The following is a 22460-nucleotide window of genomic DNA, read 5'->3' as shown; positions in this document are numbered from 1 at the left end:
GGGTGGGAGGCATAGGTAGTGAGGTCAGTGGGAGACGGTGCCGGTGAGTAGAAGAGCGAGTGAAGGCTGAGGACAGTGGGGGAGACAGGAGGGTAGTGAGGGCTGAGAATAGGAGGTGGGAGAGAGGGGGATGCTAAGGTAGGTAAGGCGGTATGTTCTGTATGTTTTGTTGGGAGGGTGAGGGTGTCGTGGGTGGGAGTGGGGGGGGGCTGGGGTGGAGAGAATAGGCGGTGGGAGAGAGGGGGATGCTAAGGTAGGGGCGGCGGTATGTTTTGTTGGGAGGGGGAGGGTGTCGTGGGTGGGAGTGGGGAGGGAGGTGGGGAGGGAGAGGTGTCTGCCGTGGGGGGTGGATAAACTCCGAGCGGTGGTGTGTTCAGATGGTGGCGTGTTGTGGGTGGGAGTTGTTGTGTCCGGGGTGGATAAACTCCGAGCGGTGGTGTGTTCAGATGGTGGCGTGCTGTGGGTGGGAGTTGTTGTGTCAGGGGGGAGAGGGATGGGGGGTGTATGAGTGGGGGTCGTGTTAGAGGGGCGGCTAGTATGTGAGGTGGAGAGATTTGTGACTGTGTTTGGGGAGTGTGGGGCGTTAACAGCAGGTGGGCCATTTTCTGGGGAGCTGGGGGAAGAGGTGTTGTAGGTGGGGGCTGCGTCGTCAGGGGTGATAAAGCTGGTGGAATTCTGGGTGGAGGTCCGCAGCTTGGAGAGGTGCTCTTTGAACTTGGGGAACAAGTTATCTAGTAGTTCCAGGTTCTTGTCCGTGGATTGCATTAGGACAATCCCGTTATTGTAGATAGTAATGGTGGTTCTGCCATGGAAGAGTTGGGAGGGTGTGATAGAGAGTGTTATGCCATGAGCTGTTTTCCTGGTGGTGGAGACGGTGAGTAGGGTTAGAAACGCTTTTCTCCATTGGGCTGTGCGTGAGGTGTGGAAGATGATGTCAATGTTCAGGGCTCCATTGCCCGGTGAGAAGTAGGTGTCGGCAAAGGGTGTTTCCGGGTGCGACCTCAAGAAGTTATGTTTAAAGCGTTTGGCGGCTTTTTTGGTGAGAGTGGCAGGGTAGTTGATTCTATATGTGTGCTTACCGATGAGATCCATGTTAGGATAGCCGTAACGTTGGGTGTGGGAGAAGAGATGACAATAAGACTGACAGTCGTTAGTTACAGGTCACCGGTGTGACACCAGTGAGTAGTCAAAAGTATACGAGGTGGCAGTCAATGCAATCCAGGGAAACAATGCGTATTATAAATGATTGACTATGCCCCCCTGGAACATATAAATAAATAAAAAAGTCGTCATTGAATCAATGACTCTGAGAGAGCTTCCCATATATTTTTAATAATAGCACTCCAAGCTGAAGCAGTATACTCTGGAGTGCAGGGATCGCTTCTGGATGTTTCTATGGCTGCACTTTGTGGATTTTCTGATGAAAAATGTGGACCCTGGACCTTATGAACTTTTTCGAGATGGTCAGTAATGGTGATTTTTTTAAATGATAATTAGATGAAAAAAATCTGTTAAAACATACAGCTTTAAACAAACAAAACCACTGAAATTCACCAGTTATAGTCATCCCCAGTAACTATAACGTGTGCCCTGATGTAACTATAACTTGTTCCCTCACATAGGACTGCTAATTACCTCACAAACTGCATCACTCATGACATGTTCTATGACATCATTGATATTATCAATGCAACATCTACCATGGCATCATTGTTAACAGCACTGTGCATGGCGGAGGTGCAAATGAAGTGTGTATGTATGTATGTCATTTATTTGTCACTCTATGCCTGAAAGGGTATTGTTTTGACTTATACTGGGTGCTCCCTTGTGTCTGGACAAAGCTATATCTCTCTGAAGAGCTCTAAGTAGAGCGAAACACTGTGTCAGGGGTTGCTTTTGCTAATTTCAGGTTGGCTTGGTTGGTATTTTACCAATTCAAAGCTGTAATACTGTGCCTGGAGTGGTAAATGGCATTTGTAATTTTACAGCTCGGCATGGACAGCACTGTGCTAGTCCTATGCTTGAAGACTTTGCTGAAGAAATGGCAAAAGCATTTGTCCTTTCTATCTCGGCGTGGATGGCACTGTGCTAATCCTATGCTTAAAGACTTTGATAGCTGGTGTTGAGATGGCTCTATACAGGAGCTGCTTTCCACCCAAACTTGAGAACTACCGAGTGGGACTATTCAGTGCTTATAACTACTGATGAGGATCCTCTGGAAGAGAACTAGACTATGCCTTAACGGCCGCAAACAGACTTTAACAAGCCAGGTCTCGAGTTGTTTCCTAAACCTAAGGGAATTAGTTGGATGTCTGAAATCTGTAGATCACAAATCCCATAGGTTATTTTAAATACCTATTAGAAGTATTATATGTCACACACACCAGTTGCTAGGATTACGCAAACTTTTTCCTAATGAAAGGTTGCATGGATTATGCATAGAATTCGAATGTAAATCATGACAGTGTTGCAAAAGATCGGCTTCTAGGTGATTACTTCAGTTACTATAGAATTACATAAACGACAGACATTTTAGACATTTAGTAACAATTACTAAATAGTGTGTGATGAAATATAAAAGACTTACCACATGGTAAGGACCATGCCAGAGCCATAATTATATCCCCAAGGTAATTAGGATGACGAACAAATCCCCACCATCCAGTAACAAGAAGACACTTTCCTGTTGCAGTAGGAATGGTTTTCAGATCTGTGGCAAACGTGTGATAATATTAGATAGAAGCAAAAAAGAGTTAAAAAAAAAAAACCTTTAAAATAACTGAATCCATACTTGCGAGTTTGGGATCATGAGGGTTTCTTCTAAAGGCATTCTTTTGAGAGTTAGCACCACGGAAAACTGCATACCCAAAGGCTGGTGGGAAAGGAGAAGTTTATTCACAAACAGTTACGTTCTCAATCATTTTCATAAACTGAACAACAAAAGAAATGTGGTCTCAACATAGAAAGCTTCATGGTGATGGTTGTACTATTGTTACAAAACAGGTCTATGTAAATGGAGGCTAATGTTACTTACACAATACAAAAGGGCACACTTTCTTATCTAGAAGAAGTAGTTTTCTACATGAATTTATCACTGGACCAACTTACTAGAAAAAGTAATATACTTCTGGTGTTGGTGTTCAAAAGTTTTTATTGGTTGCTTTCTTGAACATAGGAATACAGAATCAAACAAAGGAAATAAAGCAATGTACTACTAAACTTAAACAGAGAGAAATAATTGTGCCAACTATCAATATACAAACCCTATGTACATGTAGCATGTTCTTTCTATTTAGCTCTTAATAAAAGCATCTGCAGCACTAATGCTGCTCACACCGTTCTTCCGTTTAGAAAATAAAGTAACATATAAAGCTGTTCTGATGGGCACACCCTCACAAGCAAAGAAAACCTGTACAGTCAATCTATTTGCTGCCTGTTGTGCTGTAGATTCACATGCTGTAACACTCCCATAATCTATTGTTGGGGGCAGAGTGTTGCTTTTTATTTTTTCTTCAAAGAAGAGCTTTCAGTTTCAGGTTACTGGTGATGCCACCCCTGAAATGCACTTGCACCTGGACCCAAACTTCCCCTCAGATGAAAATAAGTTACTTACCTGTAAATGTAGATCTCCAGTGTTGCAATCTTTCATAGATTCACATGCTTGAATATTCCCCGCCGTTGAGATGGGAGTCCCGGTATATCAAAATAGCAGTGCAAAGGTAATACAAACCAGAAGCACAAGTTGCTTACCTTTGGTAACGATATATCTGTAAGAAACAGTAGTTGGTGTTAGATTCCTTACCTTAGAATATCCCCAGGCGTCAGGCTGGATCCGGAAAGTTTTCGTCAGCAGTACCCTTGCGCGTCGGTAGGCGTCGTCTGCTGCTCCGCGTCCGTGATCGCCGGGACGACGTCGGAGTACTTAGACACCGCACTTGCGCGCTGACGTCAGTTCTGTACATAGCTTTCTGCACCAGGAACGCAGAGCCATGATAGAAACCGACACTGGTGCCATAAAACTAGGGCCCTGAAAGGGATGTCCTTAAACCTAGATATCGGTTCGCAGAACGAGGAGGATGGGTAGGGCGGTAAGGAATCTAACACTAACTGCTGTTTCTTACAGATATATTGTTACCGAAGGTAAGTAACTTGTGCATCTGAAAGAAACAGGATAGTGTTAGATTCCTTACCTTAGAATAGATACCCCAGCAATCCCAACCCCGGTGGTGGGTCTGCGAACCAAGATCACACCAGAAAGTCCTGGAGAACGGAACGGCCGAAAAAGCCATCTCTCCGGACTTGGCTGTCCAGGCAGCAGTGCTTAGCAAACGTGTGCAGCGAGGCCCACGTAGCTGCCTGACAGATGTCCTGCAGGGGGACTCCCCAACCCAGGGCAGTAGTAGCCGCCGTGGCCCGAGTGGAATGGGCGCGTAGCCCCACAGGAGGCTCCTTTTTCGCCAAGGAGTAGCAAACCGTGATGCACAAAACGACCCACCAAGAGATGGTCCGCTTGTGCACCGCCCGTCCATTCTTAGCACCCACGTAACCAACAAAGAGCTGGTCGTCCACCCGGAACTGGCGTGTGCGGTCTAGATAGAAGGAGAGCGCACGTTTTGGGTCCAGACGATGGAGCCTCTCTTCCTCTTTCGAGGGATGCGGAGGCGGAAAGAAGGTGGGCAAGGTGATGGACTGCCCGATATGAAAGGCTGTAACCACCTTGGTCAGGAAAGAAGGACGAGTCCTCAGAACAACCTTGTCCGGATGGACAGAGAGGAAAGGAGGTTTAAAAGATAGAGCTTGGAGCTCACTCACTCTCCTGGCAGAGGTGATGGCGACCAGGAAAGCAGTTTTAAGAGTCAGAAGACGTAGAGGACAGTTATGAAATGGCTCAAAGGGAGCGCACATCAGGTAAGTCAGTACAAAGTTCAAGTCCCACTGAGGCATCACGATAGGAACAGGAGGAAACATGTGTGTGATGCCTTTCAAGAATCTATTTACAACAGGAACCTTGAAAAGAGAAGGCTGATCAGGAAGCCTCAAGAAGGGTGAAATGGCTGAGAGGTAGCCCTTGATAGTGCCTAGAGCAGAGCCCTGCTGGGCAATAGAAAGAAGAACCTCTGAAAGGGGGGCAGAGAGTGGATCCACAGCCTTTGCTGTGCACCATGTCACAAACCTGGACGCGTATACCGATTTTGTGGAGGGATACCTGGCTGCCAGAATCACATCACAGACTTCAGGAGGCAAGTCAAATGGCCTCAACTGTCGCCGCTCAATCTCCATGCATGTAGGTGGAGACTGGACAGGTTCGGGTGGAGGACCGTTCCCTGCAGCTGCGACAGAAGGTCCTCCTGAAGAGGCAGACGAATCGGGGGATCGACTGACATGCGGAGTGGCTCAGGATACCAGTATCTTCGTGCCCAGTCTGGAGCCACAAGTATGACTTGGGCCTGGTCTCTCCTGATCTTCTTTAGCACTCTTGGCAGAAGTGGTATATGCGGAAAGGCGTACAACAGACCGCAGCTCCACTTGCGACGAAAAGCATCTCCAAGTGAGTGCCGCCTTGGAAATGCCAACATGCAGAACTGATGACATTGCGCGTTCTCTTCGGAGGCGAATAGATCTAACCAAGGCTCTCCCCACTGCCGAAAGAGACCTTGCGCCACTTCTGAGTTCAGACGCCATTCGTGATCCATCATGCACCGGCGGCTGAGTTCGTCCGCCCTGGTGTTCAGGGAACCTGCCAGGTGTTGAACCACCAGGGTGACGCCCTGGTGTTTCAGCCATGTCCAGAGGCGCAGAGCCTCCTGACAAAGGGTCCACAACCCCGCCCCGCCTTGTTTTTTGCAGTACCACATGGCGGTGGTGTCGTCCGTGAACACCTGCACTACACTTCCCCGGACAGAGGGAAGGAATGCCTTCAGTGCCAGACAGATCGCCTGTAGCTCAAGAAGGTTGATATGGAGCCGGGACTCCGCCGGAGACCAGAGGCCTCTGATCTCCGCCTCTCCCATGTGGCCCCACCATCCCAGAAGGGACGCATCCGTCACTACTACGTGCTCCGGTTGGGGTAGGGAGAGGGATCTGCCGCTGACCCAATTGCGGTTCGTGAGCCACCATTGCAACTGACTCGCAGTGCCCTCCGAGATCAGGACATGGTCGGACAGGTTGCCCTGATGCAGTGCCCACTGAAACTTCAGGTCTCTGCAGAGCTCGCATCTGCCACCTGGCGTGATGCACCAGAAGGATGCAGGCGGCCATCAGCCCCAGGAGCCGCAGCGTCAACCTGACCGAAACTCGGGATAAAAGCTGAAAGATCGGAATCAAAGCCTGAATATCCCGAACCTGCTGTTCGGGGGGATAAACCCGAAACTGCGCCGAGTCCAGAACCGCTCCGATGAAAAGGAGCTTCTGAGAGGGACACAGGTGCGACTTCGGCACGTTGATGGAGAACCCCAGCGAGTGCCAGAGGTCGGCCATAGTCTGGAGGTGGGAAACGACTGTTTGGGGCGAGCCCACCTTCAACAACCAGTCGTCGAGATAGGGGTAGACTGGAACCCCTGATCTGTGCAGATGAGCAGCGACCACCGCCATCACTTTCGTGAACACCCGATGGGCACTGGTAAGGCCGAAGGGGAGCACGGTAAACTGAAAGTGCTTGTGGCCTACCGTGAACCGCATGTAGCGCCGGTAGGACGGGGATGTGGAAATATGCGTCCTGCAAGTCCAACGCTACCATCCAGTCTCCAGGGTCTAGGGCAGCTAGGACCCGAGCTAAAGTCAGCATCTTGAACTTCTCCTTCCGGAGGAAGACGTTGACGCTCCGGAGGTCCAAGATAGGGCGTAGGCCTCCTTTGCCATTCTTGGGTACCAGAAAGTAGTGGGAGTAGCAACCACGTCCTACTTCTGGCCCAGGAACCTGCTCGATGGGCCCCCTTTGCCAAGAGAGTCATAACTTCATCCTGCAGAAATTGCAAGTGATCCCCGACATGCGGTGGTACTGCGGTGGCATAGCTGGAGGTGTCGCCTTGAAGGGGAAGGAGTAGCCCCTTTGGACGATTTGCAGCACCCACCTGTCTGACGTGATGGAGCGCCAGTGGAGGAGGTGATGACAGACCCTGCCCCCCACTGACATCGAATGACCCTGAAAGCACGGACTAGGAAGGCTTTGAGGCAGATGCTGCAGGAGCGGATGTGGACTGACCTTGCGGTTGTCCCCCGGCACCGCCACGGCGGTTCGCATGTCCGCGTTGAGGATGGTTCTGCGGCCTGTGGCTGGCAGGACGTGTGGGGGTGCCTCTTCCTTGGCCAAGAAAGGGGCGAAAAGCAGAAGTTTGCTGGTGCTGGCCAGACAGGCCCTAAGATTTGGCCGTAGCCCTGGAGTCCTTGAAACGCTCAAGCACACTGTCTGCTTTGTTGCCAAAGAGGCGACGGTCATCGAAGGGCATGTCCATGAGTGTGGCCTGGACATCGCCCGAGAAATTGGAAGACCTCAGCCAGGTGTGGCGGCAAACCGCCACCGTCATGGAAATCGCCCTTCCCAGTGAGTCCGTGGTATCCAATCCACACCTGATGGAATAATGCGCCGCATCCCGCCCCTCCGCAAGGGCTTGGGCGAGCCGGGCTCAGGCCTCCTCCGGGCACTGGGGCAGCACATCCGCAACCGTGTCCCACAAAGAGTGGGTATAACGGCCCAAAAGGCAATCGGTGTTGATAGACTGCAACCCCAAACTCAAAGAGGAGAACAGTTTCTTCCCAAACTGATCAAACCTTTTGGATTCCCGATCCGGTGGGGCAGTCAGGAATGTGGTCTGGGAAGTAGAAGCCTGGATCACCAGGCTCTCGGGAGTGGGGTGCACGGACAGAAAGCTAGGGTCAGCCGGAGCCGGGCGGTGGCGTCGGGCCATGTTCCGACCCACAGGGGGCACTGAGGAGGGCTTGGACCAGGTGCCCATCAGAACGTCCGTGAGGGCCTCATTGAACTGCAGCAGAGGCTCCGAGGAGCTTACTGGCGGCTGAAGCACCTCAGTGAGGAGGTTAGTCCTCACGGCCGCAGCAGGGAGTTCAAGAGCCAAGACCTTGGCTGCCCTGCGCAACACCACACCATACGTAGCACCCTCCTCCATAGCCACGGAGGGAGGAGAGATGAATCCAGTGTCGGGCGAAGTGTCCAAACCACTGGCCTCCCCTAGCTCATCTGCCCAGTCCTGACTCAACTGGCACTGCTGTGCCAGAGGGTCCTCAGACCCCTCCCAGTCCTCCCCTTCATCCGTGTCCTGGTAAACAGGCTGGAATGATGGAGCCGGGTCGTAGGTGAAGGCCTCACCCATCAACGCCGGAGACGGCGCCGAGCGTCGCCGTTCCGACGCCGGACCAGGGCTGAAACTGGGACTGATGGCGCCGGTAGTGACACCATTGGGGTCGGCGCCAGCGGAGGAGTCGTAAGGTTGGATTGGATTGGATTGGATTGGATGTGCATTTGTAGAGCGCGAATTGCTGCCCGGAGGCGTCCAAGCGCTAAGAATACCGTAAGACCAGACTGAGGCACCCGTGGGGAGAAGGGGGGGTAGGTTAGATTGGGTGAAATAAAAAGGTTTTCAGCTGTTTGCGGAAGGTTAGGGTTGGCTCTAAGATGCAGCGGAAGTGCGTTCCAGGCCCTCGCGGCGTTATGTGAGAAAGACCTGCCTCCGGATCTGGATCTCTTTATCCTGGGAACTATTGCCAGGAAGGTCTGACTCGAGCGTAGACTTCTGTTGGGTGTGTAGTGGGTTATTAGATCTTGAGTGATACTGGGGCCAGTGTTCCAGAAGGACTGATGAGCTATGCACATGGCCTTGAACATAACTCTCTGGCGCACTGGAAGCCAGTGAAGGGTTATCAGTCCGGCCCTGGCTGACTGTCTGCGAGGAATGTTGAGTAGGATGCGGGCTGCGCAGTTCTGGGCCATCTGAAGCCTGCTCAGAGTGTATTCCGGGGCCCCGAGGTAAAGTACATTATTAAAATCGAGGCGCGACTGGATTAGACCTTGGACAGCTGTTTGTCTGGCCTCCATAGGAAGGAGCGGGAGGATTCTCCTCAGCATCCTCATGATGCCGAAGCAAGTTGCTGAGAGTTTTGTGGCCTGCGTACTAAAGGACAGAGATCTGTCAAGCCAGACTCCGAGGCTCTTGATGCTGTTTTTAGGGGTAGGTGGAGGGCCCAGACTAGGTGGCCACATGGAGGTGGGGAGACTGAGGTCTGGGGGCCCGAGGAGCATCAGCTCGGTTTTGTCTCCATTTAATTTTAAAGATGAGCGGGACATCCAGGTTTTCACTTCCTCCAGGCACTCTCTAAGCCTGCCCTGTGTTGAAGAATTGGCAACCTGCGTCAGGGAGACCACTAGCTGTGTGTCGTCCGCGTAGGAGATGATCTTAATCCCAAAAGGACGGACGACATCCGCCAGTGGCCTCATGTACAGGTTAAAGAGTGCAGGGCTTAGATAGGAACCCTGGGGGACTCCACATTTCAGGGGCCTGCTAGTGGAGACAGACTCGCCGTCAAACACGCGGAAGGACCTATCCTCTAAGAATGACTGGAACCAGGACCAGGCTTTGTCCTTAATGCCGACCTGGGACATACGATACAGCAGGGTGTTATGGCTGACCGTATCAAAGGCCGCGCTGAGGTCAAGGAGGATCACTGCCACTGATCCTCCCTGATCCAGAATATGTCTAGCTTCTTCGGTGACCATGAGGAGAGCGGTCTCGGTCCCGTGTTTCGGTCTAAAGCCTGTTTGAGTTGGGTCCAGTAGATGATGAGCTTCTAGGAAGTTTATTAGTTGTTGGTTTATATGTTTCTCCAGGATCTTGCTTAGCCATGGGAGCAGTGATATGGGGCGATAATTGCTCAGGTCGGTGGAGTCCAGGTTAGGCTTTTTCAGCAGGGCTCTGACCATAGCCTGCTTCCACGCTATTGGGACCGTACCGGAGGAGATGGAGGTATTTAAGACCTCCCTTATGATGGGATGAGTCGTGTGTGCGGCAGCCATTATTATATCTGGAGGGGCTGGGTCATTCGGAGACCCGGATTTTACTTTCCGTGCTAAGGGCTCGAGAGATGCTAAGTCCAGAAGGGGGAAGTGGTTAGCATAGGTAGGTGTGGGCTGGGCGGGGAGACTGTGGGGAGAGGGGGAGTGACTGAGAGGGTGGAATTTTCCGGGGAGAAAGCAGAATAGATGGAGCTGATTTTCTGATGAAAGAATTCGGCAACATTGTTACAATGGGAGGATGTCTTTTCCGCCTGCAGACATGGCGATTGTTTGGATAGTTGTTTAATGATCTGGAAGATTTCTTTAGGTCTAGATTTGGCATGCAGGATTTTCTCTGAGAAATATGTGGCCTGGGCTGCTTTTATCAGTGATTTATATTCACTGATGCTTTCGCGATATAGGGTTTTTTTGACTGCGGAGTAGTCAGAGCGCCAGTGCCTTTCTGATTTCCTGCAGAGACGCTTCTTCTCTCTGAGAACATCTGTATACCATGTAGCTGTTTTATGCGAGCATTTGAACGTAATTTCCTTTTTAGGGAGAACGACGTCAAGCGAATTAGTGATCCAGTTGGTATATGCTTGGTTTGCTATGCCAGGTTTATCTTCAATCAGGGGTGGATTCTCTGTGAGTTTACTAGTCCAGTTGTCGACTGCTAAGCGAGACCAAGCTCTCATGATTCTCGTGGTGGGTAGGGGTTCAGGGGGTTTGGGCGCGGACCAACTAATGGGAATAAGGAAGTGATCCGTCCAGGGCAAGGGAATAGGAGAGCTGGTTAGAAGGTCATGACAGTTGCTGAAGACCGGGTCCAGCAAATGACCTTTTTCATGAGTGGGGGATATGACTCGTTGAGTGAGTCGTAGGGCCGCAAGGTCATCTGTTAAGATTGCCGCCGTGTGATCTGCTGTTGACTCGAAATGAAAATTAAAGTCTCCTAGCAGGATGAAGTTGGACGTGGCATATAAGCGCTCAGTCACGCTTGAAGGGAGGCTGACGTGAAACTGCTTAGGGGGGCCTGGGGGGCGGTAAATAAGGGAGCCAGAAAGGCACTTGTTAGGTGTCAGTTCAATATTAAAAGAGAGACTTTCACAGTCCAGAATGGTTTCAGGAACCAATCGACAGTGGAATTGCTGTTTGTGGATTATCGCTAGGCCTCCTCCTCTACCTTCTGGGCGGTCTAGCCGTGAAATTAGGAAACCTGGTGGGAGGGCGCCTATAACCGCTGGCTCCGCGCCAGGGGAAAGCCAGGTTTCTGTTAAAAATAATATATCTGGCGTATGTTCTTCGAGAAGAAGCGCAATCTCCTCTTTGTGTTTTGGGAGGGAGCGGCAGTTCAGTAGGAACATGCGGAAGTCATATAGCAGTTCAGATGACACTTTCGGTTTAAGGCGTGAGTGGCATTTGGGGCAGACAGAAGGTAAATTGTCTGCTTGGTAGCTATGCTGACACAATCTGTTGGTGGTGCCCCTGAGGCTATGGAGGGTGTCTGCGCTAAAGAGAATGGGGGCCGAGGGCCGTGAAGCAGGGGGGCTGGCCCTGGGCACGGACTCGGCGCGGACGAGCGCAGACGAGCTTGCCTTATGCGCGCTTTCGGCGCGCAATCGTCGCGCCCGCTGCGCTCGTCCGCTGCGCTTCCGGTAAATGCACATTGTTATGGGGAGGCAAGGGGGCGTGGCCTTCGCCTCCGCGAGGTTAATGGCGCCTGACAAGCCTCCTGCTCGCTCTCCCTCTCAGCGCTGAACAGCTGCTGGGGACGCTTTCAGGCAGGGGTTAGTCAGGTAGGTGCAAGTATTGTTAAAAACAATTATAACAGTTTTAAAATTCAATGTGCAAATGAGCAAAACAAAATCTAAATCTATCTCCCGGCTGAGCCTCAGGAGGGTGGCGGTATTCTAGTGCGCTCGTGGATCAGCGCTCTATATATACACAGGGAAGGGGGCGTGGCCTCGGGGGGGGGGGGGGGCGTGGCCTTCGCCTCCGCGAGGTTAATGGTGCCTGACAAGCCTCCTGCTCGCTCTCCCTCTCAGCGCTGAACAGCTGCTGGGGACGCTTTCAGGCAGGCGTTAGTCAGGTAGGTGCAAGTATTGTTAAAAATAATTATAACAGTTTTAAAATTCAATGTGCAAATGAGCAAAACAAAATCTAAATCTATCTCCCGGCTGAGCCTCAGGAGGGTGGCGGTATTCTAGTGCGCTCGTGGATCAGCGCTCTATATATACACAGGGAAGGGGGCGTGGCCTTCGCCTCCGCGAGGTTAATGGCGCCTGACAAGCCTCCTGCTTGCTCTCCCTCTCAGCGCTGAACAGCTGCTGGGGACGATTTCAGGCAGGGGTTAGTCAGGTAGGTGCAAGTATTGTTAAAAACAATTATAACAGTTTTAAAATTCAATGTGCAAATGAGCAAAACAAAATCTAAATCTATCTCCCGGCTGAGCCTCAGGAGGGTGGCGGTATTCTAGTGCGCTCGTGGATCAGCGCTCTATATATACACAGGGAAGGGGGCGTGGCCTCGGGGGGCATGGCCTTCGCCTCCGCGAGGTTAATGGCGCCTGACAAGCCTCCTGCTCGCTCTCCCTCTCAGCGCTGAACAGCTGCTGGGGACGCTTTCAGGCGGCAGGTAGGTGCAAGTATTGTTAAAAACAATTATAACAGTTTTAAAATTCAATGTGCAAATGAGCAAAACAAAATCTAAATCTATCTCCCGGCTGAGCCTCAGGAGGGTGGCGGTATTCTAGTGCGCTCGTGGATCAGCGCTCTATATATACACAGGGAAGGGGGCGTGGCCTCGGGGGGGGGGGGGGGGGCGTGGCCTTCGCCTCCGCAAGGTTAATGGCGCCTGACAAGCCTCCTGCTCGCTCTCCCTCCCAGCGCTGAACAGCTGCTGGGGACGCTTTCAGGCAGGGGTTAGTCAGGTAGGTGCAAGTATTGTTAAAAACAATTATAACAGTTTTAAAATTCAATGTGCAAATGAGCAAAACAAAATCTAAATCTATCTCCCGGCTGAGCCTCAGGAGGGTGGCGGTATTCCCGGTCAACTGGCGTCGACCGGGATCGAAGTAAACGACGGCGCCGGAGTCACCGGCCCGCCAAGGCCTCAAGTCGGGTCTGCGGGGCCCGAAGGTGCCCCGGCAGGCCTCAATGGAGGGAAGGGAGTCCTCATGGCAATGAGGAAATCACGAATCTCCTCCAGCATCGCTTGCAGGCCGAACCCTCAGCGGCGTCGCGCGAGCGGCGAGACTGAGGAGCGATGTCGCCTCTTCGACTTCTTCTTGGAGTGCCTCGACTTACCAGAGGACTTGGCGCCCGAGGAGTGCTGGCGATGACTTGACGACCGGTCCCTCGACTTCCTCCTTGACCGGGACCTCGAGTGGCGGGGAGCCAACTGCCGGATCTCTAGTAGCTTGCGGGACCGCTCCCGCCTAGCTTTCGAGGTCAAGGCCCGGCAGTCGGGGCACGATTTGTTGTCGTGGTCGGACCCGAGGCAGTAGAGACACCGATGGTGGGGATCGGTCACCGACATCAGGTGGTGACAAGCGTCGAACGGCTTGAAGCGAGGCATCTCTACGGCACCAGGAGTCGAAGTCGACTCAAAAAAGAGATCTAAAATAGACCAAAAAGTTAGTCAAAAAATGACTAAGAGTACTGCTCTTCCCGGATCTGCGCTAGCTGGCGCGGAAAAAAGAAGAACTGACGTCAGCGCACGAGGGCAGTGTCTCAACGTCATTCCGGTGATCACGATGCCGACAACGGACGCGGAGCCGCAGACGACGCCTTCTGACGCGCAAGGGTACTGCTGACGAAAACTTTCCGGATCCAGCCTGACGCATGGGGATATTCTAAATGAGTAGTTTCTTACCTGTAACTCCAGTTCTGTAGTAGGGGTATCTGTGTTATAGTCATAATCTGTGAATAGTCCCGCCCATGTGCGTGGACCCAGGAGCAATCAAAATAGGCTCACCTTTTGGATTTTTGCAGGTGTATCTCTTGCACTGGTGCTGTGAAATTCTGAGGGTAGGAAGGTTCTTTCAGGAGTGTTCTAGAGGGTGAGAAGTTCTGACTGGTGGGGCCTATCTTTGGTCTCTTTTACAAAACAATGGAGATAGGTTACAAAACTGAAATGCGCTAGGCCTGGTATCTGAAAGAAACAGGTTAGTGTTAGATTCCTTACTTCTGTAGTAGGGGATCTGTGAGAAAGTGCCATCTTTCTTGCCTTGGTATGCCCCCACTTTTTCTGAACTGCTGATGTACTTTGACTGAATGTGCCCTGGGTCCCTGCCAACCAGGTACCCAGGGCCTGTGTTCCTTCCCTACAAAGAAAAGCTATGCTGAAACAAAACACCCAATTGGCATCTCTGGCCACCTGTGAGCCCCTAGTAAATGGTACCCTAGGTACCCATGGCATGGTGACCAGAGAAGGCCTATGAGGGCTGCAGCACTTATTGTGCCACCCTCAGGGACCCTGTACCCTGGCACCCACACCCTACCTTTGCAGGCTGAGTTCCTAAGTACAGAACTAAAGCAAGAGTCGACATGGCACACATCCCTGTGTGCCATGCCCACAAAACCCACTGCCCTGGCATACTTCAATCACCCCTCTAGCTGGGTGCCCTATGCCAGAGGTGAGGGCCCAGGTGCATGAGCCCTGGGCCCCTACAGTACCCAGGGCCATTCCTGAGCACTGTAAGTGCAGTGTTGCCATTTAAGAGTATATGGTGCTGGGAGGTTGTCATTTACGAACTCCACAACACCACAATGGCTTCACTGAAGACTGACAAGTTTGGTACCAAACTTCTCAGCACATTAAAGAATAAGTCTTTTCCGAGCACTCTTGATATCAGTGAACACAGTCCTCCAGTATTGGTTCCCACGCTTGTGTTATTTTCGATTTATTATTTCTTCATAATTTTCCACTTCCTCACAGCGCAGCCAACACGTGTTTCGTCTAGTCAATATTAAGACATCAGACTTCCTCAGGGCTGCAATTAACAATAGACATATTCTAATTCATATTATCTTCTTCTAGAATTCTCATATTTAACAAGATATACCTTAATCTGCTGAGCGCTCATTTGTGACTGTTACCAATTCAATAGGGAATTCTCAGCACATTAAACCCGCACTGATGCCAGTGTGGGATTTAATGTAAAATGCACGAGAGGGCATCTTAGAGATGCCCTCTAAAAACCCGAACCGACAATCCACGTCTGGGCTGAGTGGCTGCAGAGGCTGCCACCCAGCAGACATGTTGCTGGACACCTGGGTGGAGAGCCCCCCGCTCTCCTGGGTCTGCAACAAAGCACATCCTGGGGGAGGTGCTGTGTCTCCTCCCCCAGGATGGCCAGGGGGAAGCTTCAACGGCATACCGCCTCTGAGAGCTTCTCCAGACCATTTGCTGTACCCAGCCCTCCACCAGGCCTACCCCTACCCTGGCCAGAAGACTGGCGGGAAAAACTACGTCAGGAAGGGGGTGTGCCAACCTGTGCCAACTCCACCCCTCAGGTGGAGGAGGCGAGGTGAAACACGACCCCGGACCCCAGCCATCTTGTAGATGGGGAGTCCTGCCCAATCCCAGCTAGGCTCCTGCCCCCTTCCCACAGGAGAGGAGCAGGCTAGGGGGTGTACTCACCCCAGGACAGGGACCCATTGGTCCCTGCCCTTGCCCTAAATGTACCGCCCCTAAATTCAGTATTTAGGGGCTCCCTGTACCTTCCTTCCTGAGATCCCGATACCACCAAGAAGAAAGAAGATCAAGAAAAGAAGACCCGCCGCACAGCTGCTAACAACAGGACAACACCAACTGACTTGGTCCCAGCCCTACCGGCCTGTTGATCCTGGAACCTGCTCCTGCCTAATCCTGGCGACCTCCGCGGACAGCAACCTTGGGACACCCAGAGGACCTGACTGCCTTGACCCTCTCGAAGAATGGGACTCCCATCAGCAGAGGCTCTGCTGCAACAACCCACCTGGTGCCCACCAGGAAGCTCCGGACCAGCCCACTCTGCACCAGCCGAGCCCGGGTCGGGCCAACCCAAACCAAGACCACGAGGACGTCCCCCCGGCGACTGGGACCCGAAGTCCAGTGCCCAAAGACACTCCTCGACGAACCAGCCGACGCCTGCAGACTCAGAACCAGGGGCCACCCCAATCGCGACCAGCTGAGGGTAAGCTTTTCCAAAACCCAAAGACACCCCTGCACCCGGCGCGCTACAGCCCCCTGTGCCTCCCTTTGGGTACCTACCTGTGCTCCAACATCCCAACTTACCTCTCGAAGTGCTGGTCGCCCCCGGAGAGTCACCGTCCCAGAGCCTGCAGCCTTTGTTCCTTTGTCAAGATGCTCATTGGATAACATTGAGCGCCCGACGGCTCAAAACCACCCTGCACCCAGCCGCCCGAGTGCCTCTGGCTGTGACCTCTCTGTCCTAATCTACTTCCCCCCTTGCCCTGAGCAAGTGACCAGGAGCCCAGCTCCCACAGCCACGTGTCCTGCTAGCCAGCTGCCACCAACCGAAGGCCCCCTGCCTCTCATTGACTAACATTGGGCGTAACTACCTCTGCACCCGGCCGCCCCTGTGCCGCTGAGGGTGTACTAACTGTACCTACCTGATCCTGGGGGACCCCTGAGTCTGTGCCCAGAACCTTACCTTCACCAAACAAGTACTCACCTGGAGGCCGGTAATTCACTTACCTGCCATTGGATAACATTGACCCATTTTGACTCGAAAATTTTCTAAGTGTGAAGTTTTGAAAACTGAAAATATTCCTATAAAATCAGCCAAAGTCCGAATTCGAAAATACTCACCTGTGATCAGGAGAGAAGCCAGTACTGTACCTTTCAGCCCAGTACTGAACCGCCAAAGTAATCCCTAGCGGGTTTACTAGTAACCTGTATTTTTCTCCATAGGAACCCATTGTCTGCTTTTCTATGAAATTTCTTCTAAGTGTCTACTTTCGAAAACTGCAAATATTCTTCAAAAATCACACGAAATACTGAAACGCAATTACCTACCTGTTTTAAGTTAAGCCCCCAGTGCTGGCCCTAGGAGACTAGTGCTGGGTTACAAAAGTAATGCGATCGTACTTTATCTGTAACCTGAATTTCCTCCCATTGGATAACATTGTTAGAATCATTTTGAAAAGTTTTTAAGTGTGAACTTTTAAAACAGCTTTATATTCCGGAAAATCCAACACAATCACTAAAACGTTTTTGCTAATCTGGTTTCAGTTTAGACCCCAGGACTGAATCTACGACCTAGTCCTGGAACTACCAAAGTAATCCATAAAGTAATCAACTGTACTTTCCTATGAAAAACCCATTGAGCTCAATGCTAGAGTGTCTTTCAGAACTGTATTGCTTATTAGCTATCCTGTAATTATTGTGTGTACACACGTATTGCTCCTCTGCAAAGTATTTACATGAGAGTACTCGTATCTCGAAAAGTATATTTTTATAACCGTCGGTTCTAAAAATATAACAACTATATCTGAGGATATAATAACAATTGGCCTGGAGTTCAGTTCTTGAGTGTGTGAAACCTTTTGCTGACTGAGTGTGTACAACAAATGCTTCACACTGTCCTCTGGTACTGCCTTACGGCTCGACCAAGCTACCACTTTGGAGAGTAAGGTCAGTTCTGACTTTAACCTCTGTTAAACCTTTGGGGTTTGTGGACTCTATACCCACTGTACTGCCTTATTGTCCAGTATATATAGAGCCACCTTCTCACAGGATATCTGTATATAGTCATAATCTGTGAATAGTCCCGCCCATGTGCGTGGACCCCGGAGCAATCAAAATAGTCTCTTAAGTTGTCTACTTCTGCAGTCCTGCATTGACGCTTAAGAGAAAATCAAAGACGAATAATGCAGCCTAACATTAACCAGGCTACATTGGCCAGCAATTCATCCTGAAGTGAAAAAGGATAGCCAAATAATATATACATTTACACATTTGACAGAGTTTCACACCTAGAGAAAACTCCCCTCAGAATCAAGCTTCCCAGGACCGGTTTCTGGCATTACAGCCGTCTTCAGCCGGGCTTGCTTGACTCCAGTGGCAAAGTGAGCAAGGGACTCACGTCTGAGCATACCCTGCCAACTTAGGGCGAACAAAGAAAAAACAAATATTGCAAGCCTTTAAAGAAGACAATACGATTTAAGTCTTAATCTTAAAATTGGTACTAAATGGTTGAGATATAACTCCTAAATGTATGCAGAAACAATCGGCCAATTAAAAAACATTATAAGTAAAAGGAAACATGAGGAAAGAAAATGTACCTAGTCTTACAGCAGAAAGGAAGGAGGGGTGAAAGAGAGAGCTCACTTTTACTGAAACAGGTTTCTCAGCAGCGTTTGCCCCACTGCTGTGTCACTGTGAACAGCAGCATCCAAGCAGTAATGCTTGGTAAAGATGTGGGTAATCCTCCGGGTCGCAGCTCTGCAAATGTCCTGAATAGGTATTCTGGAAAATAGAGTAGTTGACGCAGAGACTGGTGGTAGAGAATGGGCACGCACCGGCGCCCGCAGAGGTTTTCCTGCAGATTGATGGCAATAGTGAATAGCACTTAAGATTCAACTTGCAATACTCTGCTTTGATAGCAGATAGCCTTTTCAAGGGGCACTAAAGGCCAAAAAGAGCTGGGTTGATTTGCGAAAGGCTTTGGTCCTTTGAAGATAGAATTTAAGACAACACTGTATATTTAGAAAATGAAGGGCTCTTTCCTCTGCAGTTGTTGGTTGTGGAAAGGTTTTGAGGATAAGAAGCTTGTTTAAGTGAAAGTCTGACGGAACTTTGGGGATGAATTATGGGTTGGTACAAAGGACTACTCTATCATCCCTGATTTGTAGGAAAGGTTCTTGGATAGTTAGAGCCTGAATTTCATTTAGCCGAAGTAAACACCAGAAGCAGGACAACTTTCCATGAAAGGAATTTGAGGTCAGCTTTATGTATAGGTCCCAAAGGATGTTTCATAAGTTGTGGCAGGAATATGATAAGATGCCAAAGTGGTGGAGGAGGCTTGACAGGTGGAAAGACCCAAAATAGTCCTCTCATGAATTGTTTAATGATCCTTGTTGACCACAATGATGGTCCTGAAGAGATCCTTCTAAATCGAGACATTGCAGCCAGATAGACTTTAATCGAGGCGTGTGCTAATCCAGATTTTGCCAAACGCAGGATGTAAGAAAGCATTCCATGAGGTGAGGAACAGAAAGAATGGACGTTAGATTCCTAACCCGAAACAAAAAATCTTTTTCATTTCTTTCTGTATGTTTTGTTCGTGCTTTGTGACCGAGCATTGGAAAAGTATCCTTACATTCAGACAGGATATTTAGATGCTCAAATTCAAGGTGTTGAGGAGCCATGCTGCTAATTGAATTGATTTGGGATCTGGATGCAGCCCTTGTCGCTGGGATATTGTCAGTACAGCTGAAGAACGAGTTACTTACCTTTGGTAACGATGTATCTGGTAGAGACACAGTCTAGCCGCAGACTCCTTAACTTAGAATATCTCCAGGCATCAGACTGGATCCGGAACACTTTCCGCAGCAGAACCTCTGCGCGCCGGGGGCGAGCCGCATGGCTCCGCCCTGACGTTGTCCACGGACGTGACGTTAGCGGAGCCATATATGCCTCTCCTGGCGCGCTGACGACGGTTCTCGTTGGAGAAACTTTTCTGCGCCACAACACGGAACCACCACCAAAAACTGTGAGAATATGGGAACAGTGAGCAAAAAATGAAGAAAAATAGTACCATAAAGAACAGTGTCAGGCACTGTATCTTAAAAACTAGTAAAAGGAAACAGCAGAGCACCGCTCTGAGAATTAACCCCTCAAAATGTAATGCCAAATCACCTATGGAGGTAGATGAAGATGTGAAAATACAGCATAGCAGACGACAGAAAGTCCGCAACTATAATGTAGAACTGTGAAGGACAACAAGCCCGGAACATAGGAGCAAGAACAATTTACCATAAGACGTCATCAGAAAGAGACATCGTAACCCCAATAAGAGACCTATAGAATGTGGCAGAGCCAATAGACTTGAACCAATGGGTCGCAGGGGTGGTTAGAGACCCCAAGGTGACGGAGAAGGGGAGAGCGGGGGGTGGGAAAAAACATGAATAGATCCCACCCAGTACAATCCAGGCACAGGGTTGGAAAGGACACATGACATGAGTATACTGCCAAATCATGAGAATGGGTGGAGTAGAGCAATAAAAACAGAATGAAGCATTCTGTGTCGTAGTAAAGTGAAAATGTCACCCTGCAGAAGGGTCAAGCCACCCGGAGGGAAGCGAGTATAGAAAGCCCAACCTGAAAAAGTCCTCGCAGAACGGGGAGGACAGGCGGGCGTTAAGGAATCTGCGGCTAGACTGTGTCTCTACCAGAAACATCATTACCAAAGGTAAGTAACTCGTTCATCTGATAGAGACTTATAGACGCAGATTCCTTAACTTAGAATAGTTACCAAAGCCATACCCATAGAGGAGGCGGGTCTGCGACTGAACCCCATCAATTTCCCGAGGGAACGTAGCCGTCAACAAGGTGACGAAACACGGTGGGGACGGCAAGCCAGGCGCAGCCACACCAGACCATGAAGCTTAGAAAAGAGCAGAAACTTTGGGAGGCATACGCACCATAAGCCGTCTAAGAACAGCATGAAAACCCCCGGACGTATACCGGGTGAGAGAAAGAAAACATATTCTAGATATGTTGGTGTGAAAAGGAAAGGTCATGACTTCGGAAAGAAGTGGAACTGAACCTAGGGTCTGATGGATCCGCAGGATCCGGCGTGCCGACTGCAAGTAAACCCCAGAGAGATGGCAACTGGTATGACAGAGGTAGCGCATACAGGTCCAGTATGCACGACAGTGGAAAGAAGCACTGCTGAAACCTACACCAGCTAAAATACGTGGGACAGCATTGGCAGGATGCCAACCCATGGCCAGAAAGTGCCGGTAGTACTAGAAAAAGAAGACACACCAGTACATAGTCGGTCTGTGACAAGACATGTGAAAGGGCTGACAACAACCAGCAGAAGTGCCCAAAACAGGACTACAGTAAGGATAGTCAAGTGGAAGATCGGAAGATACATAAACATACTGTGTGGACACTCGAACCACACAAAGTATAGGAAAGACCTTCCTGCAGGGTAGCATGAGCAGCCTAGATGTGAGAGACGTAATAGCAAGAAGGTGGCAAGCAAAAAGGGATACCAAGCAAGCTGGACACCCACATAAGAGCTCGTAGTACGAGCAGACCAGGTCAAGGACCACGGACACCGCATGAAGGAACGTTGCCTGCACGATTCTGCTGTGTAAGAGCAGATATATAGAAAGAAGAAATATGCTAAAAATGAAGCATAACCGAATAAAAGACAAGGGCACGCAAAAAGTGGCCAACAGTTATGTGGAAGCAGAACGGGACCGGACAATTTTCAGGCCTGTACGCGACATCAGCCCCTCGCCCGGGAAGAGCATTGTTCCCCTACAAGACAAATGAGGAGATGGAGCCAGACACAATAGTGAAAACAGTCAGGACCAACCTAGTGGTCCTGAGACCCAAGAAGTGTGCATCCTGAAGAGAACACTCCCCTTGAGAATGTTACAGTATGGACCCAAAGCAGAAGTGTGGGAAACACCTGTGCGGAAGCAGGAGGGAATGCGGAACAACTCCAGTTGGGAAAGTGCCCAGAAAACCAGGGCATAAGGCAATGTACAGCAGAGACGTACATAGCAAAGCCGCTACCTTGAAAAACAAGCCCAGTAAGGGCTGACCATAGAAGCAACAATGCAAACACCCTATGATAGGAATCATACCATGGTGCACTCCCAAGTTTGCGCCAACAGTAATAAGCGTGCCTCACAGCAGCTCTTCCCTGGAGCAAAACAATGACAGGGCGTCAGCCGTGAAAGAACTGCACCTGAACTGAACAGAACAAGGGCCCCAAGAGACAGTGGCTGACAAAAGAAGAGCAGCCACATCATGGACAAGAGGACATTGGCGAAGCTGAGAAAATACTCTGTCAAGGCAGGCGAGGCATAGGCCGCACGGCAAGGAACGCATACCGAGGCTTAGAAGTAAAATTAGGATCGCAGAACAGCAGAAAAAGAGGACAGCCTGGCCAACAGAAGGATGTCTGAGGAAGACACCATAGAAGCGTACCAAGGGTAAGGCAGCCACCCAATAGCCAGCAAATACCCCACATAGGGTAAGTCTCAACCCCTGCGAGGGTAGTCCTCTTGGGCAAAGCACGTATTCAGAGGACTGAAAGGAAGACAGAACCAGCCGTCCGTCTGTACTGAACAAATACTGAGATGGCCGAATAACCGCCTACACTATCCGGGTACTATGGAAGAACCCAGGACATTTTTGAAAAACAAACCAACAAGGCAACATCACCTATGCAGAAGAAAAAGATACTATAAGGCAGACAGTCATG

General features: G+C 50.3%; 1 protein-coding gene across 2 annotated transcripts in view; it reads right to left on the bottom strand.

Moving 5' to 3' along the window:
• LBR (lamin B receptor) overlaps nucleotides 1–22460 on the bottom strand; it is a 616153-nt gene that overhangs the window by 59511 nt on the left and 534182 nt on the right. For both annotated transcript variants that reach the window (XM_078647525.1, XM_078647524.1), the window contains exons 12-13: nucleotides 2792–2872; nucleotides 2588–2710 (exon numbers count right to left, since the gene is read on the bottom strand). In XM_078647525.1, the coding sequence (XP_078503651.1) occupies nucleotides 2588–2710; nucleotides 2792–2872 (204 nt within the window). The remainder of the gene's footprint in view (nucleotides 1–2587; nucleotides 2711–2791; nucleotides 2873–22460) is intronic.

This window comes from Lissotriton helveticus, chromosome 6, assembly GCF_964261635.1.
Source record: "Lissotriton helveticus chromosome 6, aLisHel1.1, whole genome shotgun sequence".
Classification (NCBI taxonomy): Eukaryota; Metazoa; Chordata; class Amphibia; order Caudata; family Salamandridae; genus Lissotriton; species Lissotriton helveticus.
The sequence above is the reverse complement of the archived record's forward strand: the minus strand, read 5'-3'. Positions and strand labels throughout refer to the sequence as shown.